The sequence below is a fragment of the Neophocaena asiaeorientalis genome, unplaced genomic scaffold (genome assembly GCF_003031525.2).
Source record: "Neophocaena asiaeorientalis asiaeorientalis breed wild unplaced genomic scaffold, Neophocaena_asiaeorientalis_V1.1 scaffold204, whole genome shotgun sequence".
NCBI lineage: Eukaryota > Metazoa > Chordata > Mammalia > Artiodactyla > Phocoenidae > Neophocaena > Neophocaena asiaeorientalis.
In genome coordinates this window covers 6120646-6141924 of record NW_020173922.1, presented here as the reverse complement: position 1 = coordinate 6141924, position 21279 = coordinate 6120646, and the positions used below count along the sequence as shown (strand labels likewise).

The 21279-nt window shown below is 44.0% G+C and overlaps 1 protein-coding gene across 7 annotated transcripts in view; it reads right to left on the bottom strand.

Moving 5' to 3' along the window:
- LOC112404340 (protocadherin gamma-C3) overlaps positions 1–21279 on the bottom strand; it is a 154542-nt gene that overhangs the window by 111147 nt on the left and 22116 nt on the right. The window contains exon 1 of one of the 7 annotated variants that reach the window (XM_024752231.1): positions 18421–20859. The exons of 3 other annotated variants lie outside the window; for them this stretch is intronic. In XM_024752231.1, the coding sequence (XP_024607999.1) occupies positions 18421–20835 (2415 nt within the window). In that variant the 5' untranslated portion in view covers positions 20836–20859. Of the gene's footprint in view, positions 1–1654; positions 4198–6644; positions 9042–11506; positions 13996–18420; positions 20860–21279 lie in introns of those variants that run through there. 3 more of the 7 variants (XM_024752218.1, XM_024752229.1, XM_024752223.1) reach the window with 3 other exon arrangements.

Below are 21279 nucleotides of genomic sequence, written 5' to 3'. Positions count from 1 at the left end.
TTTTACTCTTCTATCTCAAGGAGTATTCATTCAAGAAAACTGTCCCTATGATGTAGCCAGGATATTATTTACTGTACCTCCTACTTCATATCTCAAAATTAACTGGCTTATGTCATGCCCAATATCACATATAAATTCATCCTTAAAATGTATTGAAATGTTAGTCTATCCTTCCATACAAAGTCACAAAGGGATATTCTAATAGAATGCATTAGCTCCTTATCTATGTACTTATGTTATGCTAAAGTAATGGCTTCAGAATTGGAGGAATTGAGCTCATGGTAAATGTATTTACATAAATTCACTGAATGTAGTGACACCTGTTCTAATTATTTTACTCCACTTGTTTAAAAAAATTTTGCAATTAGTGAATGCTTTGAGCAAGAGTATTGGGGCAACTTTCCACACACTTTTTAAATTTGCAAAGTGTCAACAAAATAGCTGTCTCCTCAAGTGACTGTACACCCAAACACTACAAAAATATGAAGTTAACTCCTACCCATTGTATACGCAAAATTGGAAGGAACATAGCACAATCCCTGGGAAATGTCCTTTTAATTACTAATGAATAATTCATTGTGATTTCCACTCTCATCTGATGACAAATCAGAGGTTAGTTTTATTTAAATGCTATAACAAGGGATACGGAAGTCATATAGTCCAGACGGAATCATTTTTAATTGAATTTTAATCATTTTTAATTGAATCATTTTTGATTGGTTTGTTTAGAATTTGTGTACATGTAACTTCTGTTCTTAAAACCAACACTCTCGAACTCTAACCATGAGAACACAGCACATTTCACATGGCTGTACAATCAAAACAGCTCAATGGAATTCTAATGAAACGCGTTCTTCTGTATTTTACAAAAGTCATTTTCAACAATTTAAAATGACATGTTATTGCAAATTTGATGGGGGCAGGGGGCAATGGACATTTTAGGCTTCAGATTCTATGTCTCCATTGGTATGAGTCCTGGGTGGCCACTGACACACAAAAACAGTGGTGTGTGTGTTAGGGACCAGTCTCATCTACCACCACCCTTTAAAATATGTTTGTTTTGAAATATAAGAAGTACTAAAGCTTTGAACGGTAGTGATCCAGATGCAGGGCTCAGAAAAGAGGTTTAAAGTGAAGAAAATTTCAAGAGCCTAGTTTTAGTTTTAGCAAAGAATTCTTAGGATTCTTTGTAATCCTAAGAATCCTAAAAATTCTGAGATGTATTCTACTTTTACTAAGCTAATACAAGGGTTTAGAAGCCTCAATAATTTTTTTAAGTTTTAATTTATATGTATACATATATATGTGTGTATATACACACACACACATATATTCCTATATATAAAACGAACTGACCATATGTGATTGGGTAACTATTTCTTAAGTGAATAAGTGATAATTGTGGTAAAATATGGAAGGCTTTAAGAGGTCAAGAGTTCATATTTAAACAATCTTGTCTAAGCCTTTGGAAAGCAGATAAAACAGTTATGTTGATTAGAACTCAATTTTATGGTATCACTAACACAAAACTTTGTGGTACACCTTAAAAATTATTTTTAAACTTTCTTCACAGTGCATGTTTCAAAACACAACTTAAATGTATAAAAAATATAATTCCTCTAAGAAATAAACGTAAACAAAGAACTGAACTCACCTGAACAGAAGCACCTTCATCCCTACATTCATGAAAATCTCTGGATGTTAACAAGGAATCCTTTTTCTCACAGCTCTCCTGGCTGATGAGCGTGTCCGCATAGTTGGGCTGCGGGAAGATCACGTGACTCCCCCGCGAATCAGAGGTAAGGGTGACCTCATGGGAATAGGTCTTCAGGAAAGCCTGTACTCCCTCCATGCCCACAAAGCCTGAGGCTGGCAGGCCTGCCAACCCGACGCCCGAAGCCTGGAGAAGACTCGACTTGTGCCACCGCCACAGTCTGAGAGCCAGCAGCACAATGACAAAGGCGAGGAAGATGCAGGAAACAACTGACACTGCCACCACCAAGTATAGTGTGAGGTCTGAATCATCAGAGCTGGTGGGGGTCCTGATACTACCCAGGTCGGCAAGGACTTCTGGGATGCTGCTGGCCACTGCCACGGTGAGTGTGACGGTGGCAGAGAGAGGGGGCTGGCCATGGTCCTGGACCGCCACCACCAGGCTCTGCTTGAGCGCGTCTCTGTCCAGCAGGGCCCTCGCTGTGCGCACCTCGCCCGTGTGCAGCCCCACCGTGAAGAGACCTGGATCACTGGCCTTGAGCAGGTGGTAGGACAGCCAGGCATTCTGACCTGAGTCTCTGTCCACAGCCACCACCTTGGTCACCAGGTAGCCTGGCTCTGCAGAGCGGGGTGCCAGCTCTACACCCGTGGAACCATCGGTGGGAAGCATGGGGTACAGGATCTCTGGCACATTGTCGTTCTGGTCCAGGATGAACAGGCTCAGTGACACGTTGCTGCTGAGTGGAGGGTCCCCACTGTCACTGGCTGTCACCAGTAGCTGCAAGTCTTGGATCTGCTCATAGTCAAAGGAGCGCAGCGCATATAGGACGCCAGTGTCAGAGTTGATGGAGACATAAGATGAGAGAGGCGTTGCCATGATGGTGTCTTTGGTCAGAGAGTAAGTGACCTGGGCATTGTTGCCACTGTCAGGGTCATGGGCCATCACAGAGAAGATGGAGGCACCTCTGGGGTTGTTCTCCGGGATATAGGCTGAGTAAGAGGCATGAGGGAAAATGGGTGGATTGTCGTTGGTGTCTGCCACGTGCACGGCAATATGAATTTCAGTAGATAGAGGTGGGGTTCCTAGATCTGAGGCCATCACTGTTATATTATACATAGAGATCTTTTCTCGGTCCAAATATTCCCATATCACCAATCTATAATAATTATCTATTGATTTTTCTAATTGAAAAGGTAAGTTATCACGTGTGTAACAGACAACTTGACCATTCTTCCCAGAGTCTCGGTCATGCACATTCAAGAAGGCAATTACTGTCCCAGGAAGAGTATTTTCCAAGACTGGGCTAAACAAAGATGTAATGGTCACTTCGGGTCTATTATCATTGACATCTTCCACTGAAATGAGCACTTTGGTCCGTCCCAGAAGTGCCCCCACATCTTCAGCCTGTATTCCCATGTCATAAAATGCACATTCTTCATAATCTAAACTCTTTGCTGTTGATATTTCGCCAGTATTTTCATTAAGCTGGAATAACCGAGATTGTTTTTCACTAATTTTCCAGAATTTATAAGCCACTTCTCCGTTGGTTCCCTCATCCGGGTCGCTAGCGCTTACAGTAAGCAGCCGGGTGCCCGGGGGCACGTTCTCTGGGACTTTCACTCGGTAAATCGGTTGAGCAAAAACCGGGGCATTGTCGTTTGTATCCAACACTGTCACTCGGATGTGCACTGTGCTGGAGCGACGCGGTTCGCCTCCATCGGAGGCGACGAGGACCAGACGGTGAGCAGCCTCCTCCTCGCGGTCCAGGGCGTGCTCCAGCACGAGCTCTGGGCTTATAGTTCCGTCGTCTCCAGTTTGCACGTCCAGGGAGAAGTGGTGATTGGGGCTGAGCTGATAGCTCTGCAGGGAATTCAAGCCCACATCGGGGTCAACAGCCTCTGGGAGTGGATAACGTGTTCCGGGCAAAGCAATTTCGTTAATTTTTACTTCCAGATTGTCGACCTGGAATTTCGGATTATTATCGTTGATATCAGTGATTTCTATTTCTATTCCCCAAAGTTTCCCTTTATCCTCAACCAGAATGTTAATATTTACAAGACACCGCGCGCTCTGAGCGCAGAGCTCCTCCCGGTCTATCCTGCCCGCGGTGACTAAGCTGCCGCTTCCCGGGTTCAAAGCAAAGAGCTGCATCCTACCTCTGGAGACGATGTGGACTCCGTGCTGCGCCAGCTCTTGTGACTCCAGCCCCAGGTCCTTGGAGATGTTCCCCACGAAGTATCCTTTGTCGCTCTCTTCAGGCACGGAGTAGTGGATCTGTCCTCTCCCGATCTCCCCTAGCGTGCCCAGGAGGGCGCAAAGCAGTACCAGATCGCCGCGTCCTCGGTAATTCTTTGGAGTGGCCATTGTTCTTTCACTAAGGAATCCACTCAGAATCTTCACTGGGCATATATGTCTTCTTTACCTTGTTGCTGCTTTGCAGATCATCTTATGGAAAGCTGGAGTTTCCCAAATTTAGGGGCGGAATTTTGCTGCAGTCCTGCAGTTGGTTTGTGAGATCTGCCGGTCTTTGTGAGGTCGGAGCCCAGAGTATCCGGATGGTTTTTGGTTACATTTATCTCCAAGTAGGTGAACAGCGGCGCTTAGAGTCCTAGGCAGTTACTGCACTCAGATTTGTAATATTGCATGCTAGATTACTTAGGAAAAAGTTACTACTTGCTTTTTATAGTTTGGAATAATTTATCTCTGAATTCATATTTTAAAAGTAATTGCCAAGAAGTGTGGGGTGAAGTAGGTTTAAGTCTTACAAAGTATTATTAAATGACCAGATTTTGGGGTTAGTGTCATATTAAATTACTCAAATTTCTGGAATATATTTACTCTTTTAAAAATAAAATTTTATTTCCTATTATGCTCTAAGCTTTATTGTTAATATCTTCAATATCTATTATCAAATAAGAACTACAGTTATCACTGGAAATTAATTCATTTTTAGACTAAACTATACCTATTGGAGATGACTGACCCAGAAGTTGTCTTATTTGGTTTAAAACAATTAATATTTATAGTAAGCTTCCTGTAGAGTTGTTGCCTTTTTTTTGTTGTTGTTGCCTTTTAATATTTTTTTAAATGGCATTTTAATTACACATTAATAATAATGTTTTCAAATTAATATTGTGATGTTTTACTAGGATATGTGCTTTTACTTTGAAGTTTTATCAGAGATTATTTAAATTTTATATATTTTCTATTTGAATAGAAAATACTTGAAAGATACAAAGGAACATACAATGAAAAGCAAATTTTCATCCTACTCTTCTGCCAGTGAGAGATGATTACATTTTAAAGCCGACTTAGTTAACTTTTAAACGTATACATATAATCTAAAGGTAATTTTACCTTAACTAGTACTTTGATCAAAAGAACCACAAAATTATCACTAAGGAGTCAAAAAGTGCCAGTGCAAGAATAAATGTCTCTTTTCTTCAGCAGTTTGTACAGTGGCCATTAACTGAGGCAGTTGCTAAGGGAAATCTAGCAAAGGCCCAATACAATGTATTATCATCTTGTGTATGTACTTGTATGCACATAAGACTGTCAGTCTTGTCTAAAATTTGAAGAATTCAACATGTTATTTTTCTCCTAGAGATAGTAGCATGACTAGAAGACCTCTAGCTATATTAGTTTAGGGCTACAAAAAAAAAAAGACATTTCAAAAATTACATAGGAGAAGTGTGTGTGAGAGGAATAACAGAGGCCAAAACATTGTGTTTTCTTTGATAGAGGAAGCCTATAGAATGAGCATCAATACAGATTAATCCTGAAAAACCTATGCTGCAAGTAAGGAGAACATGCTTTTATCTTCTGGTGAACATAGTGAATCTGCTGATAAATGAAATGATTTTACACACACACACACACAGAGCACAATGAATACAATTACAGTAGGTCCATCTACATAAAAATACAGGTTAAGAGACATTATTCTAGGAGCTTTTGCAACAAAAGAGAAGTAAATATAGGAAACAATATTAGATTAATATGGAAACCATTATAGTTAAATCAATTAAGAAAACTACCTAATTTTAGCTTATATTTTTTCTTTAAAGGTTTATTTATATGACTGCCTACATTTACATTTACAGTATGTCCAAGCTGAAAAAAAATCACAATATATTAAGCTCTGGGAGAAAAATTTAGGGAAAAATCTCAGTAGTTTTATGGGAGACCCTATAACATTGCCTAATGTTTCCCTTGTAGATAAAACCACAACTTGACTGCTTTGTAAATCTGAGCCTGGTAAGACACCACTAAAAGACACGTAATTGCTCCGAATTCAACCTCCCTTGAAGAATGGTACGACAGCTTTTAGACTGGCTTCTACACTCTTAAGACAATGTTTGGATCGAAAAATTGGATATAGGCACACAATATTTTCAGTTTGGTTCCACAACACTACAATAAAGGGAATAGCACAATAAAGCGGGTCACAGAAAGTTTCTGGTTTCCCAGTGCATATAAAAGTTATGTTTTAAGTGTGCAATAGCATTATATCTAAAAAATGTACATGCCTTAATTTAAAATACTTTATTGCTTAAAAATGCTAACCATCATTGGAGCCTTCAGTGAGTCAAACACAATCTTTTTGCAATAGTAATATCAAAGATCACTGATTATAGATCGCCATGACAACTATAATGAAAAAGTTTGAAATATTTTAAGATTTAAAATATTGTGACACAAAGACATGAAGTAAGCAAATGCTGTTGGAAAAATGGTGTCAGTAGAGTCGTTTGACCCAGGCTTGCCACAAACCTTCAACGTGCAAAACAACAATGAAAAAACAAAGACTCAGTATCTGCGAAGCGCAATGAAGCAAAACGAAATAAAACAGAGACACGCCTGTATTTTCTTGCGAATATGGAGAACTGTCTAGACCATAAGAAGCAGGTTATACTTACAGGAAACTCACCTGATGGGAGGTTGACTCACTGGAATTACAAAGCGGAAATAAGGCCCCAGACGAATCACCACAAAGTATGTCTTGTCCTGAACTCAACTGCTCATTACATTTTAGAAAGTTAAACTCTGTCTTTCCAGTATGGGCAACGCACAGATTGTAGGAATAAGGTAAAGTTCCTTCACTGTAGTTGGGGGGAACCACGGGGCCAGACTTGACACAGACACCAGGCTGAAAGCAGCCCCAGGCAGCGGGGCTGGAGGAGCGTCGAAGGTGTAGGGCGACCGCCAGAATCACTGCCAGGAGGAAGAGCACCGAGATCAAGGCCAAGGCCACCACCAGGTAAAACTGCAGCTCAGCTTGGGGGTCAGTGGGCTCAGAGTGGTCACTGAGGTCCGGCAGCGCCTCCTGCAGGCTGTCCGCGAAAACCAGGAGCAGCGTGGCGGTGGCCGAGAGGGCCGGCTGTCCCCCGTCGCGCACAGCAACCAGCAGGCGCTGGCGGGCCGCGTCCCTGTCGCCCAGGGCTCGCGCCGTGCGCACCTCGCCCGTGCGCAGCCCCACGCTGAAGAGTCCGGGCTCGCTGGCCTGCAGCACGTGGTAGGACAGCCAGGCGTTGTGTCCAGAGTCGGCGTCCACCGCCACCACCTTGGTGACCAGGTAGCCTGGCTGCGCGGCGCGCGGCACCGTGTCGAACAGCGCCGAGCCGTCGGGCCCCAACGGCGGGTACAGCACCCTGGGCGCGTTGTCGTTGCGGTCGCCCACCAGCACGCGCAGGCTCACGTTGGTGCTGAGCGCGGGCGAGCCGTGGTCGCGGGCCTGCAGCGTCAGCTCGAAGGCGCGCAGCTGCTCGTGGTCGAAGGCGCGCTGCGCGAACACCACGCCGCTCTGTGCGCTCACGGACACGTAGGACGACAGCGCGCGCGGCTCCAGGTCGCTGGCCACGATGGAATAGGAGACGTGGCCATTGAGTCCCAGGTCAGGATCCAGCGCGCGGACTTGAGTGATGGAGGTGCCAGGAGGGTTGTTCTCTGCTACGTGGACCACGTAGGAAGCCCGTTCGAAAACTGGCATGTTGTCGTTTACATCACCGATGTGCAGGGTGATGCTTGAGCTGGAGGAGAGGGGTGGCTTGCCTCTGTCAGTGGCTGTGATGGTGATATTATACTCAGGGGTCTGCTCGCGGTCTAGAACTCCATCTGTCACTAATTTATACGTGTTTCTTGAAGTATTGAGTATTTTAAATGGAACATCACCTTCTAATTTACAAATAACTTCTCCATTGTGTCCGGAATCCTTGTCACGGATTTTGAGCAAAGCAATGTGTGTTCCCAACTTGGTGTCCTCCATAATAAGATCTGGTAGAGACTGGAATATCACTTCTGGGACATTGTCGTTTATGTCTAGGACTTCTATCTCCACGGTACACTGGGCAATCATTCCTCCACCATCCTTTGCTTCCAAAACTATGGAATATTCTTTGACTTCCTCAAAATCTAATGCATTTAGAAGAGTAATTTCCCCAATTTTAGAATTCAGGTCAAACTGGGTAATCTGGCCTGCTTCAGTGAAAGAGAAGGTGATCTCGGCATTGACACCCTCATCTTGGTCGGTGGCCATAACTCGAAGCACAGTGGTGCCTGGGAGCGCGTTTTCTGGAAGCTCCACCCTGTATAGTTCTTGGCTGAATACTGGAGGGTTATCGTTGGCATCAGCCACTAGGACTTGTATCTGTGCAGTACTGCTTAGGGGTGGATCCCCGAAATCCAAGGCCATCAAGGTCAAGTGGTAGGACGTCTGCTCTTCCCTGTCTAAAGGTGTCTTCAGTACCAGCTCAGGGTATTTACTGCCATCTAATTTCTCTTTAATCACAAGTGAGAAATGATCATCAGGACTGAGCTGGTAATTCTGTAGTGAGTTGGTACCAATATCTGCATCATGGGCAAATCCTAAAATAAATCGTGCCCCAGGCTTTGTGGACTCACTTATTTGTAGCGCAAAGGAATTTTGCATGAATTTTGGTGTGTGGTCATTAACATCCTCGATCTCCACACTCACGTGATAAAAGTTCAATGGATTTTCAGCAACAGCCTCAAATTCTAGAGCACAAGCCGGTTTCTTTCCGCATATCTGCTCCCGGTCTAGCCTGCTGCTAACAAGTAACTCCCCGCTCTCTGAGCTCACAGTGAAGTAAGGCTTCTCCGAACTGACCCGCAGTTTTCGAGTCGGTAACTCGTGGACACTGAGTCTCAGGTCCTTGGCGAGGTTCCCCACCACCGAGCCCTCTGGCATCTCCTCGGGAATCCTGTAGCGGATCTGCTCAGAGAGCGCCAGGCAGAACAAAGACAGCAGGAACGGAAAGAGCACTGGCCGCCTCTCAGCCCAGCCCCTCTCCCCAGCTCCGCTCCCCATCCCTCTTGCTCCCCTCAGCTTGCTCACCGGCTTGGAGACGCCGGATTACAAACAATCTCTGTGCCGCAGTAGTCCGGAGCTCCGAACAGCTTTATTCCGGCGTGGGGGGGTCAGGCAGGGTTTCTTCTTCTCCAGAGGAGGAAGCGGTGGAAAGGCTAGCGAGTCTGAGATGGGAAAGTGCGCTGCGTCTGCGCGAGGAGGTCGCCAGCACCAAGCTCTCCACTTTGGCCAACAGCGGCGCCCAGAGTCCGCACTAGGAAACTGCAGCCCCCGCTGCTTAAGTTTAAACAGCTAAAATAATTATAACCGTTGTGCCCAGCTGAAAAACCTTTTTTAGATGTCCGTATATTTAATAACGTTTAATTTGTACTATTAGAAACGTCATTATCCCAACTTTCCAGGTTTTTAGGTAAATCAGGTAGGTTTGATATATAAACATCTATATACTGACATAATTATTCCCCGACTTTCAAATCCGCACTAGTAATAGAAGGATAACTATAACACAGACTTGGCCTAAACGATCTCAGAGCATAGTAATTGTGAATACTTATTAATTAGCAATATATTGGATAAGGTTTTATCTTTTTTTTCCTCGTCGCCTTTTCCCTTACTGTTTTGGTACCTAATTCAATTTTTCCACAGAGCAACAGTAATGCTGAAATTGTCTTTTAAAAGGGCACAATTTTTTTTTGAGCACAGGCTCCGGACGCGCAGGCTCAGCGGCCATGGCTCACGGGCCCAGCCGCTCCGCGGCACGAACCCGTGTCCCCTGCATCGGCAGGCGAACTCTCAACCACTGTGCCACCAAGCAAGCCCTAAAAGTGCACAATTTATACTTACCTCTCTTCTTCCAAAACAGTTTCAGTGATTTCTTTATAGTAACATTTCTTGATTTTAACTTCCAATATCTCACTTAAAGAAATGATGCAGCCTTTTAGAAAAGAGCCTATCCCTCTCCTTCCCATTGCACGATTATTTTCCTGGGTACAAAATGCAACATAAATCTCCAAAACTACCAGGGGAATAATATATTTTGCTTTGCAACACAAACTCACTAAGCATGGTCTATGTACTGAGGCACTTGTTCCCACTTCTGTACTTATCACATCCCGTAATGACGGTTGAAGGAAATAATCCCTAGAAAGTTTATTTGCAATAGCTCACTGAATTTAGTGACGATTTCTCCCCTTTGTTTAAAAATATTTTTAATCATCTAATAAATTTGGTTGGGGGGGTTCTTTTTCAAAATACCTGATAGCCACATTTCTGCCTCATAGGGTGTCAGTAACATTATCCTCTCCCCCAAGTGATTGTACATCTGAACACTTCAGAACGTATGAAATATACTCCCACAGGACTGCACAGACCTTTATATGCAAAACACCACCTAACACAACATTATGCTAGAAAAAATGTGCTCTTACCTAATACTCAAAAGGTCCCAGTAAACAAGATTACCTTGTCATCAACTACTTCCTGGTACTAATCAACTGATGTACTGAGTTATACTAAAATGTTGTATAACAAGTATAGAAGTAGTTAATTGCAGACTAGATTACTTCTAACTGAATTTTTCAGCAGACCCAATAAGTAAAATTCACTACTGGTCTAGGACTTGAGTGTATGAGATGGTTGTTTCACAAAGCCAGCATCCCAAATCTCCCACTTATAGAGCCCACATACACACTTTGAATGACTGCATCACTAACACAGCACATTAGAATTTGGGGTAAAAACATGCAATGGCCTATTTCACAAATGTTACTTATGACACTTGAATGGCATTTTATTTGATGTCACATTTTATTGGTTTTGGACAATGACCTTTAGTGTGGTATTAGACTCCATGCCTGTCATTGATAAAGATCTCAGTGAAGCCTGACACACACACATTTCATTCTTTAGGCATCCATCTAACCTTCTACCAGGACCTGACTTTAACAGACAATTGTAGTTTAAATAGGTCAAAAGCCATGGAGGTTTTCAAGGTCACCAGGGGGAGTTACATGGAAGCAGAAGCAAGGCACAGAAAACGTCTTCAGACTGAAAAGTTTTTCAAGAGCCTTTTATAGATCTGATCTAGAGAGTCCTGAGAAAACAGAAGTGTACTTTCTTAAGAACCTCATGCAATGAGAAACACTTAACAATTCATTCTCATTTATAAAATACATGAATTAAGAACACCATGTGGAACATAAGTAGAAGGTATAAAAATGCGATTATCCACTTATTCACAATCTTGTCCATATGCTTTCACTATAAATATGACGCCAAAACCTATGTCAATAAGCGTTCCATGTTAAAGAATCACCTCCGAAATAAACGATTAATCTTGCTTTACCACTTAAAAGGGTTTTTTTTTTTACCCATCTTCAAATCACTTATTTCGCAAAACAATAAAGAAATTTACACAAAATATACTTCTTCAAAAAATATAAAGATAAATGAATGACTGAACTCACCTGAATACGTTGGGCTTTATCCTTACATTCATGAAAATCTATGGATGTTAACAAGGGATCCTTATTCTCACAGCTCTCCTGGCTGATGAGCGTGTCAGCGTAGTTGGGCTGCGGGAAGATCACTTGACTCCCCCGCGAGTCCGCGGTGAGCGAGACCTCGTGGGAATAGGTCTGCAGGAAAGCCCGCACCCCGTCCACACCCACAAAGTGAGAGGCGGGCACGCCCTGCAACCCGCCTCCTGAAGCCTGGAGCAGGCGCGACGTGTGCCAGCGCCTCAGCCTGAGCGCCAGTAGAACGACAACAAAGGCAAGAAAGACGCAGGACACCGCGGCCACGGCCATCACCAGGTACAGCGTGAGGACGGAGTCGCTAGAGTCGGCGGAGCGCTCGAGACTCCCCAGGTCTGCCAGCACATCTGGGATACTGTCAGCCACAGCCACTGTGAGAGTGACTGTGGCGGAGAGAGGGGGCTGGCCGTGGTCCTGGACCGCCACCACCAGGCTCTGCTTGAGCGCGTCTCTGTCCAGCAGGGCCCTCGCTGTGCGCACCTCGCCCGTGTGCAGCCCCACTGCGAAGAGTCCTGGATCGCTGGCCTTGAGCAGGCGGTAGGACAGCCAGGCGTTCTGGCCCGAGTCTCTGTCCACAGCCACCACCTTGGTCACCAGGTATCCGGGCTCTGCGGAGCGGGGTGCCAGCTCCACACCAGTAGAACCGTCAGTGGGGAGGGCAGGGTACAGAATCTCAGGTGTGTTGTCGTTCTGGTCCAGCACGAATATGCTCAGAGACACGTTGCTGCTGAGCGGCGGGTCCCCGCTGTCACTTGCAGTCACTCTCAATTGCAGGTCATGAAACTGCTCATAGTCAAAGGAGCGCAACGCATACAGGACTCCAGTGTCTGAGTTGATGGAAACATAGGAGGATACAGATGGCCCCTGGAGAGTATCTTCAGATATGGAGTATGTGACACGGGCGTTCTCGTGGCTGTCAGGGTCACATGCAGTCACAGAGAAGATGGAGGTGCCTCTGGGGTTGTTCTCAGGCACAAAGACGGAGTAGAAGGAGTGGGGGAAGGCAGGTGGGTTGTCGTTGGTGTCTGCCACATTCAAGGAGATGTGAGTTTCCGTTGACAAGGGCGGGCTTCCACCATCTGTGGCTTTCAGTGTGATGTTATATACAGAAAATTTTTCCCGGTCTAGGTTTTTTGCTGTCACCAATCTATAATAATTGTCTATTGATCTTTCTAATTTAAAAGGCAGATTTTCTGAAACAGTGCAGGTCACCTGGCCATTTTTCCCAGAATCTCGGTCTTGAAGGTAGAAAAGAGCAATTACTGTTCCAGGAGGAGTGTTTTCAGGGACTGAGCTGCTCACAGATGTTACAGTCATTTCCGGGGCATTGTCATTCACATCTAAAATTGTGATCAGTACTTTAGCCCTTGTCATGCTACCAGCACCATCCTGAGCTTGAACTTCCATTTCATAGTAGCCAGATTCTTCATAATCTAGGCCATCTAAAGTTGATAATTCTCCCGTGTGGGAGTTCAGCTGGAATACCTGTAGAATTTTTGGAGTTATTTTCCTAAAAGAGTATGTCACTTCCCCATTGACTCCCTCATCCAGGTCGATAGCATTTACCGTGAGCAGTCTTGTGCCCACTGGCACGTTCTCAGGGACAGTTACTTGGTACTGGGGCAAAGAGAAGACTGGCGCATGATCATTCACGTCCACCACTGTTACTTGGACACGGGCGGTTCCGGATCTGGGTGGATCACCGCCGTCAGAGGCTGTGAGGAGGAGGTGGTGAGCTGTCACTTCCTCCCGGTCCAGCACGCGCTCCAGCACTAATTCCGGATATTTAGTTCCATCCTCTCCAGTCTGCACAACCAGGGAGAAGTGGCGATTGGGGTTGAGATGGTAGCTCTGGAGAGAGTTCGTGCCCACATCCGGATCCCTAGCCTCATTTAACGGAAATCGCACCCCAGGAGGTGTATTCTCCATTATTTTCACATTCATTTCTTCCGTCAGGAATTTAGGAGTGTTGTCATTAACATCCATTATTTCCACTTCTATAGGGTAAAGATTCATTTTATCTTCCATCAGGATGTTAAAGTTCACCAGACACCGCACGCTCTGTGCGCAGAGCTCCTCCCGGTCTATCCTGCCCGCGGTGACCAAGCTGCCGCTTCGCGGATTCAGAGCAAAGAGCTGCGTCCTACCTCTGGAGACGATGCGGACTCCCCGCTCCGCCAGCTCCCAGGGCTCCAACCCCAGGTCCTTGGCGATATTACCCACAAAAGACCCTGTGTCTGTCTCCTCCGGAATGGAGTAGAGAATACGTCCTGCCGAAACTTCCCTCTGGGTCCCCAGGAGGATGGAGAGCAGGATGAATCCTGTGTAGTCCCCTCCCCTCTCCCGAGCCGCCATTCTTGTTCTGCTCATCTTTAGACACTGGCCTATCTCCTGTTGTGTTTCTGGATGCCAGTATGTCTGCGTAGAGCCCTCTGTATTCGGAAAAGGAGCCCAGAATCCAGTGGTATAGAGGCCTGAGTTTAGTGCAGCTTGGAAGAGAATTTGTCTCAGTCTGGCGTTTCTTTGTGCTGTAAAAGCTCAGTGGTTCTGGCGGATCTTTTGAACCATTTTTCCCCTGGCTGGTGAACAGCGGCGCTCAGAGTCCTTACTAAGTTACTGCACCATATTGAAGCAAAATAATTGATTTTTTCAGAAAGTTGTTTTATCCTTCAAAATTCTCCCATTTATATTCCTTCAATTCATACAACTCTGATATCATTTAAAATTAAATTTTAAGCAACTGTGCACTAATTCAACAATGTTCATGGATGGATGTTTATTAATCCCAGATTTTTAACTCTCTGCTCTGCACTGCAATTTTGAAATGATTCTTAGACATTGCCTCACACCTTATTGCACATAGATAAAAATCAGTCATTGCAGATAAAAAAGTATGATTTATTTTTAAAAGGTGTGTATACATAAGAAAGATGTTATGTAGAAAATGTTTATATCAGCATATACATTTAAGTTAATTCAATGATATTGAACATATACTATGTTCTAGACACCACCATGGAAGGCAGAGAGTCCATTTTTTCTTTAACATATAGAGAGATAATTTAATAATATTTTTCATTGAATGGAATCTTAGGGATTGTTTAGTCCAATACCTTCATTTTAATGATTTTTAAAATGATAGGGAATTGCTTTATCCTTGACTATATAATGGTAGAACCAATGTAGGAATACAAATATCCTCATTCCCAGTCTCCTAAGAAGAAAAAAGGGAATCATTGTTGGCCTTGGCTGTTGCTTTATGCTCAAAAAGTGCCATTAGAGATGAGGTGAGAAGCCAAGCAGCTCCAATCAGCTACAGAAGCAACTCATTTTATACAGAAGGCATAAATTTGCATATTCTACTGGCTGTGGATTCATAAGGAAATGAGTGTTGGCTTCACTGTTTCTTTTCATTATGCAATTTAAATAATTACCCTACCCTATAATTGAGAAAAGATGGGTCTCTAAACAGCCTTTGAGGATAGATGCAGGACTGTCCTGAGAGGATCCTTAGAGGTACTCACTGCTCCACTGATGTTAACGAAGTAAAACTCAATTGTTGATGGATCTGAGGTTACTCTCAGCTGGCAGAAATAAAACGAATTCCTTCCACATAGTTGCAGAAGAGAGAGACCTGTTCTGAAATGAAGACCTGGCAAGAAATCACCTTGCTTTGTAAATTATTTTAAGCCCTGGGGAGTAGCTAGTAGCACCAGAAGGGAGAACTAGAAGTGACACTGTAAAAGCTTAGCTCAGTTGGTGAGAAGTTCCTAACTAAGTAATCTATTTCTGCTCTCTGATGGCCTTACGTCAAAATACAGGAAATACTTTGAATGAAATGCCATTTCAATCTATCAAAATAATTCACATCATATTTGCTTTCACCTAGTAGATAAAAGAACTTTTTTGTTGTTCAAAGGAACCAATATGAGTATTGTAGATTAATTACATAACCAGGAGTTTAAAACTATTAGTTTAGTAGCAATCTTGAATTTCTTGTTGATGTAAGCAAAGTATATGGTCATTAAAGATCATAAGTACTTGCAGATATTTTCAAACAAAACTTTCATGTCCATATATTATGGCTCCCAATGTCATAATTTTTTTTCTTCTTGATACTTCAAAATTCATAGCGTAATCTCACATTTGTCTCTTATTCTGTTTTTAAAAAGTGTCGATTAACAATACTTCTGGGTACCTTCTTTGGAGCTAAATAAATAAGATCTAGATAAAAGACACAATCAAGTTTTTAAAGTTACTTTACAACATAAAATTAAATATTAAAAATTTCTACTCAACCACCAAGAGGTGTTTAAATATAACATAAAACTACTGTATAAAATTGAAATAATGTATTTTTAAAGGGAGTATGTTATTATTGATTGAGTTATTGGGAAGAATCTTGACCTTCATTTGTTTACTTACATAAAAAAATTCTATGAAAAGTCTATTCATTTTCCCAGACAGTGAGTTATTCACCTCCTCTCCTTTCTTTATGGGACTTTTTTTTTCCTGAAGAACCATTTGTTTGGAGTTCTGTTTAGGTTTTCATTCCCAGGCAAAGATGTAGGATTCTTCCAATGATTCTCTCTGAGATTTTACTTCTTCCCCTTTGATGTCACTTGATCAGAATGGGTGGTTTTCACAAGTGATAAAATAGCCCAATAATTTGGTAGATTTTTTTTCTGGTGCTTCCAAATCACTATATGCTCAAAATCTCAGATTGCCTATCTTTTTACTAATGATCTATAGTATGTAAGTCAAAGAGCCTCAGCCAAAACTTAGCAAAGTCCATGATTGCCAGGATTTAACACTTGTTCAGTCCACATGAATGAATGACTATTGTGAGAGTAGAATCTAACAGTTTTTCTGTCAGTGAAATATTTTATTTGTTTAAATGAAATGTTCACGGGTAATTCAGATAAGAGAATAAAGTAAACTACCTAGTGTCCCAGTTACTCAGCAGATAAGGAAATAAAATAAACCAGTCTACCAACCATGAAACGGTTAGTGAGTTTTGTTTTTAACAATGGAAGATTAGTTTAAATCATCCAAAATTCGTAGTATACTAAAATAACATTTACACTCTCACAGTGTGTGAAACAAATCTTAATATTAAAGACCATCTGACTCCCACGACCAATATCCAAGTTCTTTAAAACCTGAATTCTATTCAATTCTGATTAAACCATTAAAGAATTATATCACAAACAAATTATATTTGAAATGTGTATGACTGGAATCTCTTGGTTAGTCATATACACCTGGAATCTTGAAATAAATAATTCTACAATAATTGCTGAAAGTAAATATCGATTTAGAAAAACATGCATTAATTATCCTTTAGCAGCTAACTTAAAGATGTCAACTGAGTACTATCTTTCTTTACAAACACTGACAATTTCAGATTACAAAGGAAGTTCTCACGCATTTGATATATTCTGAATTGTCTACTTTACACGTGCATAACAAATTTAGATGCACAAGTGGCAAATCCATCGTGTTATCAGATATTAGAATCGCAAGCTCAGGATTGGAAAATACCTTGGCTATCATCAAGTTCAACAACTCACCAAATTATATCAATATTATCTCCTGTATGCCATTAATCCCAGGACAATCAACGTCCTTTGGAAAAGCACCAATAATGGAATCTCCTACCTCCTAGGAAATCCATTTTGTTAGAACAACTTAACTGAAAACTTTGCTGTTTTCTACTCACCAAGCCATAGTTTCATTCACACCTTTGGGCCATGATGATTTAGATTAATCATTCTTTTAAATGACAACCCTTTCAACCTTTCTTTCCTTAAATATTTGAATAGAATAGGGTTCCTACATAACAAAAGCTTTATTTTATCTGGGTTTAATATGCTAAATCATTTAAATTCTTATTTGAATACTATTAATCCTTCATTCTCCCATTCACTAGTCCTCTATTTTTAGAGCTATATCTTGTAAGTGGACACTAATTACCACATTTAAAAACTCACTTTCTTTTTTTTTTTTTTTTTTTTTTTTTTTTTTTTTTTTTTTTTTTTTTTTTTTATTTTTTTGCGGTACACGGGCCTCTCACTGTTGTGGCCTCTCTCGCTGCGGAGCCCAGGCTCCGGACGCGCAGGCTCAGCGGCCATGGCTCACGGGCCTAGCCGCTCCGCAGCATGTGGGATCCTCCCGGACCGGGGCACGAACCCGTGTCCCCTGCATCGGCAGGCAGGCGGACTCCCAACCACTGCGCCACCAGGGAAGCCCAGATCTTAATCTTTTTAAATAGAGGCTGTGATTCAGTTTTTTCCACAGTATAAAAATAATCTCAGGGGCTTCCCTGGTGGCGCAGTGGTTGAGAGTCCGCCTGCCGATGCAGGGGACACGGGTTTCGTGTCCCGGTCCGGGAAGATCCCACATGCTGCGGAGCGGCTAGGCCCGTGAGCCATGGCCGCTGAGCCTGCGCGTCCGGAGCCTGGGCTCCGCAGCGAGAGAGGCCACAACAGTGAGAGGCCCGCGTACCGCAAAAAAATAAAAAAATAAAAAAAATAATAATCTCAGATACGCCACATGATAGAAAAAAAAGAAAAGAAAACAACTAAGAAGTGAGATGTAAGCAACCCAAGGTACAAAGAGCTTGCCAAGAGGAGAGGAGTAAAGGAAATTCAGGGCATACATTATTACGATTTATTTTGGTGAAATTCGAGAAAACTAAGATTTAATAGACCTCTACTGATATAAAAGAAAAACCTTCTCAAAACTATATGATTCACTGCAAAAGACTAAGAAAACTAAGCACTGATCAAAGAGAATTTTAATTTTTCCTGTTCGAATAAGAACAATAAAAGCAATAACCTCACCTGAACAAGGGAGTCTTGCTCTTTACAAAAATCTTCCTGAATCAAAAGAGGTTCGCTTTTCTCACAGCTCTCCTGGCTGATGAGCGTGTCCGCGTAGTTGGGCTGCGGAAAGATCACGTGACTCCGCGAGTCCGCGGTGAGCGAGACCTCGTGGGAATAGGTCTGCAGGAAAGCCCGCACCCCGTCCACACCCACAAAGTGAGAGGCAGGTAAGCTCGCTGGTACACCTCCCGAAGCTTGCAGCACGTGCGATCTCTGCCAGCGCCGCAGTCTGAGCGCCAGCAGCACAATGACAAAGGCAAGAAAGACGCAGGAGACCGCGGCCACCGCCACCACCAGGTACAATGTCAGGCCTGAAGCGTCAGAGTCGTGCGGGACCTCCAGGCTGCCCAAGTCGGCCAGGACATCTGGGAGGCTGTCAGCCACAGCCACTGTGAGAGTGACTGTGGCGGAGAGAGGGGGCTGGCCGTGGTCCTGGACCGCCACCACCAGGCTCTGCTTGAGCGCGTCTCTGTCCAGCAGGGCCCGCGCTGTGCGCACCTCGCCCGTGTGCAGCCCCACCGCGAAGAGCCCTGGCTCGCTGGCCTTGAGCAGGCGGTAGGACAGCCAGGCGTTCTGGCCCGAGTCTCTGTCCACAGCCACCACCTTGGTCACCAGGTATCCGGGCTCTGCGGAGCGGGGTGCCAGCTCCACACCAGTAGAACCGTCAGTGGGGAGGGCAGGGTACAGAATCTCAGGTGTGTTGTCGTTCTGGTCCAGCACGAATATGCTCAGAGACACGTTGCTGCTGAGCGGCGGGTCCCCGCTGTCACTTGCAATCACTCTCAGTTGCAGGTCACGGAACTGCTCATAGTCGAAAGAGTGCAATGCATATAGTAAGCCAGTGTCGGAGTTGATGGAGATATAGGAGGATAGAGGTCCCCCCTGGATGGTGTCTTCAGCTAGGGAGTAGGTGACCTGTGCATTCTCATGGCTGTCAGGGTCGTGTGCAGTCACTGAGAAGATGGAGGCACCTCTGGGGTTGTTCTCAGGAATGTAGACAGAGTAGGAGGTGTGGGGAAAGACAGGCGGGTTGTCATTGATGTCTGCCACATTTAGGGAGATGAGCATTTCTGTAGACAGAGATGGAATTCCTTTGTCTGTGGCTGTCACAGTGATGTTGTACGAAGACACCTGCTCTCGATCTAGAACTGTATTCGTCACTAATCGATAATAATTGTCTACTGATTTTTCCAGTTCAAACGGCAGACTTCTTGAGATAGAACATGTTACCAGGCCATTCAGTCCAGAGTCTCGATCATATACTTGAAAAAGAACAATCACTGTGCCTGGCAGTGTACTTTCAGCAACTGACCTGCTTCCAGAGGTAACTACCACTTCTGGTACATTGTCATTCACATCCAAGATAGATATTAAGACTTTGGCTCTGTCTTGTAGACCTGGCCGATCCCGGGCTTCAACATCCAGCTCATAAAAGCTGGAGTCTTCATAGTCTAGATTTGCAGAAGTTGATATTTCTCCAGTCAAAACATTCAAGCAGAAAGTCTTTGAGATCTTTTCTGTTATCCTCACGAAAGAATACGTTACTTCTGCGTGGGCTCCTTCATCCTGGTCCCTGGCATTTACCGACAACACTGGCGTACCTACTGGAAGATTTTCAGGAACACTCACACGGTACACAGACTGAGTAAACACTGGAGCGTTGTCATTTGCATCTAGGACAGTAACCAGAATTCGAGCCACACCTGAGCGGACAGGGTCACCACCATCCATGGCAGTAAGGACCAGGCGGTGAATGGCCTCTCTCTCCCGGTCCAGGGCGCGCTCCAGCACAAGCTCCGGGTATTTGGGCCCATTGGCTTCGCTTGGCATGTCCACTGAGAAGTGACTATTCCCGCTGAGCTTGAAGCCCTGGAGAGAGTTCACTCCCACATCCGGGTCATAGACCTCCATTAGCGGAAACCGAGAAGATAAGGCTGCGTTTTCGATGATTTTCACTTCCAATTCTTCCCTTAAGAATCGGGGTGCATTGTCGTTAATGTCCACTATTTCCACTTCCACGGGATAAAGATTCAATTTATCCTCAACAAGGATGTTAAAACTCACCAGACACGGTTCGCTCTGAGCGCAGAGCTCCTCCCGGTCTATCCTGCCCGCGGTGACCAAACTGCCGCTTTGCGGGTTCAGAGCGAAAAGCTGCGTCCTACCTCTGTGGACGATGCGGACTCCGCGCTCCGCCAGCTCCCGGGGCTCCAGCCCGAGATCCTTGGCAATGTTGCCCACGAAAGAGACTTTGTCCAGCTCCTCAGGAATGGAGTAATGGATCTGCCCGGCCCCGGCCTCCCACAGCGTCCCCAGGAGCATGAAGAGCCCGACAAATACACTGTAGTGCCGCCGCCTTTGCAGAGCCGCCATTACTGGCTCGTTCTGGACTTCCCTGGGATTACGAGTAGGGTGAACAGGTTCGCATCAATTTTGGGGCTTCTCAGAATTGGAGGTCAAGGTCCATAAACAAGCCGCGATCAGATGCGAAGCGTTTTAGGACAGAATGTCTGCGCAGCTGCAAAGCTTTGGTGTAAGTTGTGCTTTGTGCTTTAAGGATATAACTCGAGTTCTCACTGCTTTCCTTGCCCGGTTGGTGAACAGCGACGCTTAGAGTCCTAACTTAATACTGCACGGTTCCGTGGAAACCATTATACACAGGATCTTATTTCTGCTAAATCTGCATAGATGACACTCAATATTTCTCTCCCCAAGAATGAAAAGCACTTGGAAGAATAAAATAGCATATTTTGAATTTTTTTTATGTTCCCTGGAGTGACACTTATTTCTGTGACATTTCTTATGGCATTGGAGAAC